The 2,613-nt window shown below is 47.4% G+C and overlaps 1 protein-coding gene across 1 annotated transcript; it reads right to left on the bottom strand.

Moving 5' to 3' along the window:
• Positions 1-547: 547 nt before the first annotated feature.
• RPL10L (ribosomal protein L10 like) lies at positions 548-1,544 on the bottom strand. The gene has a single exon (XM_004612150.2). The coding sequence runs from the start codon at positions 1,532-1,534 to the stop codon at positions 746-748; it is 789 nt and encodes a 262-aa protein (XP_004612207.2). The 5' UTR covers positions 1,535-1,544; the 3' UTR covers positions 548-745.
• Positions 1,545-2,613: the final 1,069 nt, after the last annotated feature.

The raw sequence follows: 2,613 nt of genomic DNA, 5'->3' as shown, positions 1-2,613 counted from the left end.
CCTTCCCGTGATGAAAAGAGCAGACAGGACTGTTTTTCTCCTTGAACATGAGGTGTGAAGGTTTGTCTGGGAAAACGTTTTGTGGCGATACACAATTTCCTAACGCCTAATAAGGGGAATTTTGAGGCAATTTTTCCCTGCAAAATTTTGAACTTTTCGATTAAAAAAAAATTCAACGTAGAAACAGTTACTTAACTTTACGATGAACTATATTTTTAGACTTTCTTCTTCTCCTCTTCCCTCCCAGGAATTTGGGGGCTAGATGGGGCGGGGTTGGGGGGGGCTGCACCAGGCTTGAGGGTGCTTACTCAGGGACCTTAACAGGACCTAACCCATCCTTGCGCACGAAGCAAGCGCTCTGTCAGCAGCTTTCTACTTAAAAGGAAAAAAAAAAAAACACCTTTCATTGGGGAATATCATATGAAGTGCTGAGTTTTGCCTTGCAAAAGCTTCATCTAGAAATCACATACATGGCTTAAAAATACCAAACTCTTGCTAGGACCATTTCTTTAGCAAACTACATTCTAAAGAACTATTTACTTTTAAATAGAGAGAACTAAAATATATATTTATTTCTTTTGCCAGCAAACGATTTATTGAACATAACTCAGATCTGCAAAACCAGAATTTCTGAACTTCAAAGTCAGGCTCGCACAGTCCCCATCCGCGAACATAAAAGTCACAAGTCTGTCCCCCGAACCAGCAGATCTGTCCCGAACCAGCACGGCAGGGCCAGCCCAAGATCTCACGCGTGCAGCGCTCGCCACTTGTCCAGTGCGCCGCGGTCGGGGACGTACTTGACTCCGCACCCGTCCGGGATGAGGCGCTTCTGGGCCACTTGCTCTTCAAACTCGCTGGCATTGAACTTGGTGAAGCCCCACTTCTTGGAGATGTGAATCTTCTGGCGGCCGGGGAATTTGAACTTGGCCCGGCGTAAGGCTTCGATCACATGCTCCTTGTTCTGCAGCTTGGTACGGATGGACATGATGACTTGCCCAATGTGGACTCGGGCCACTGTGCCCTGCGGCTTCCCGAACGCGCCCCGCATGCCCGTCTGCAGGCGGTCGGCGCCGGCACACGACAGCATCTTGTTGATGCGGATGACGTGGAAGGGATGGAGCCGCACGCGGATGTGGAAGCCGTCTTTGCCGCAACTTTTCACCATGTACTTGTTGGCGCAGATGCGGGCGGCCTCCAGGGCTTCGGAGGAGAGCTGCTCGTACTCATCCGACACCATGTGGCCGCACAGCGGGAACTCGTCCACCTTCGCCTTCTTCCGACCCAGGTCAAAGATGCGGATCTTGGCATCGGGAACGCCGCGGCAGAAGCGCGACTTCGGGTACGGCTTATTCTTACAGTACCGATAACAGCGGGCCGGGCGGCGACCCATGGCGACGCTCCGACCCTGAGCTGGGCGACAGAGCGGAAAGAGTCGTTTCCGCGCCTGCGTGCGCGTACCTTTTCTACACGGCCCGTCATCCGCGCAGAAACCATAGAGTCCCGGGAAGACGCTCTTTCCGAACGTTCCAACCATAGATGCTAGATGCTGGACTCTTCCCTAAACCCGCTGTAGAGGGGCGGGGCGAGTGGTCTTAAGGCATCTGCGCAAAAAAAAAAAAAAAAAAAAACGATCCGGCAGGAGCTGGGGTGGGCGCGGTGTGTGTGTAAGTGGCTGCTGGGTAACGTATTTGGCCATTGCACCGCCTTCCCCCCTTTTCAGTTTGCAATTTATTGGGAGTCAGTCTAAATTTGACCCTAGGCTGTAAGTGTAGCCAACAGATTTTCTTAAGAGTTGAAATTAGAAGTATCTTTGCAGATAGTTAATGTACTTTTCATCTAGTTTATCTAAATAATCCACTTTCCAGAGCCTATACCTCTGCTCGGTATTTTTGTAGCTAGATTGCTGTTTCTCAGGTTGTGGCCATCTTTCCCTGGATGTAGGGGTTTCTTGGTGTAAGCTTTCTGATAAGGCTCAGGAACAGAAGAGTGCTGAGTAGTGATGATAAAATTTCCACTTACTAATGACATCAACAAAAAATGAAAAGACCAACTGAGTTTTGAATTTAGTGTTATTTATTGGGGGAGGGGCCAGGGGGAATATATCCAGTGTGATCAGGGTTTACTCTTGGCTCTGTGTTTAGGGGAGCACTCCTGGCAGGGCTTGGGGCACCATATGGGGTGGCAGGGTACCAACCCAACTAGGCCTCATGCAAGGAAAACATCCACTCCACTCTCAGGCCCCAAGGCTATTTACTTTTTTTCTTTTAATATTACAACTGCTGAATATAAAAGTTACTTTTTTTTTTATATAGATGACCAGGGATGGGGAAAGGGAAATGGAAGAAATAATTTGCAAAATTACATTTTCATGTTTACTTCCCCATTTCACAAATGTGATGTCACGGAAGAAAATCTTTATAATGTGAATACTGTTCTGCTGATGCTGTCTCTTCAACAGGGAGAACAGTTGTAAGAAAATAACCTTTGTCCTTAAAGTGTATAAGCTTTACTATCACCGTTGTTAGGAAAGAAAAATGAAAACTTCTATAACATGAAAGTTTGCTTCTCCTTCTCATTCATTCCTCTTCCTCAACTAGTTCTTAATTACAGAAA

Source organism: Sorex araneus, chromosome 3 (genome assembly GCF_027595985.1).
Source record: "Sorex araneus isolate mSorAra2 chromosome 3, mSorAra2.pri, whole genome shotgun sequence".
Taxonomy (NCBI): domain Eukaryota; kingdom Metazoa; phylum Chordata; class Mammalia; order Eulipotyphla; family Soricidae; genus Sorex; species Sorex araneus.
Note: the sequence above shows the minus strand (reverse complement) of the source record. Positions and strands in the feature narration are given on the sequence as shown.

What these genes read in the sequence shown, in the direction of transcription:
- RPL10L (XM_004612150.2), bottom strand. Translation starts at nt 1,534, where the DNA reads ATGGTTGGAACGTTCGGAAAGAGCGTCTTCCCGGGACTCTATGGTTTC.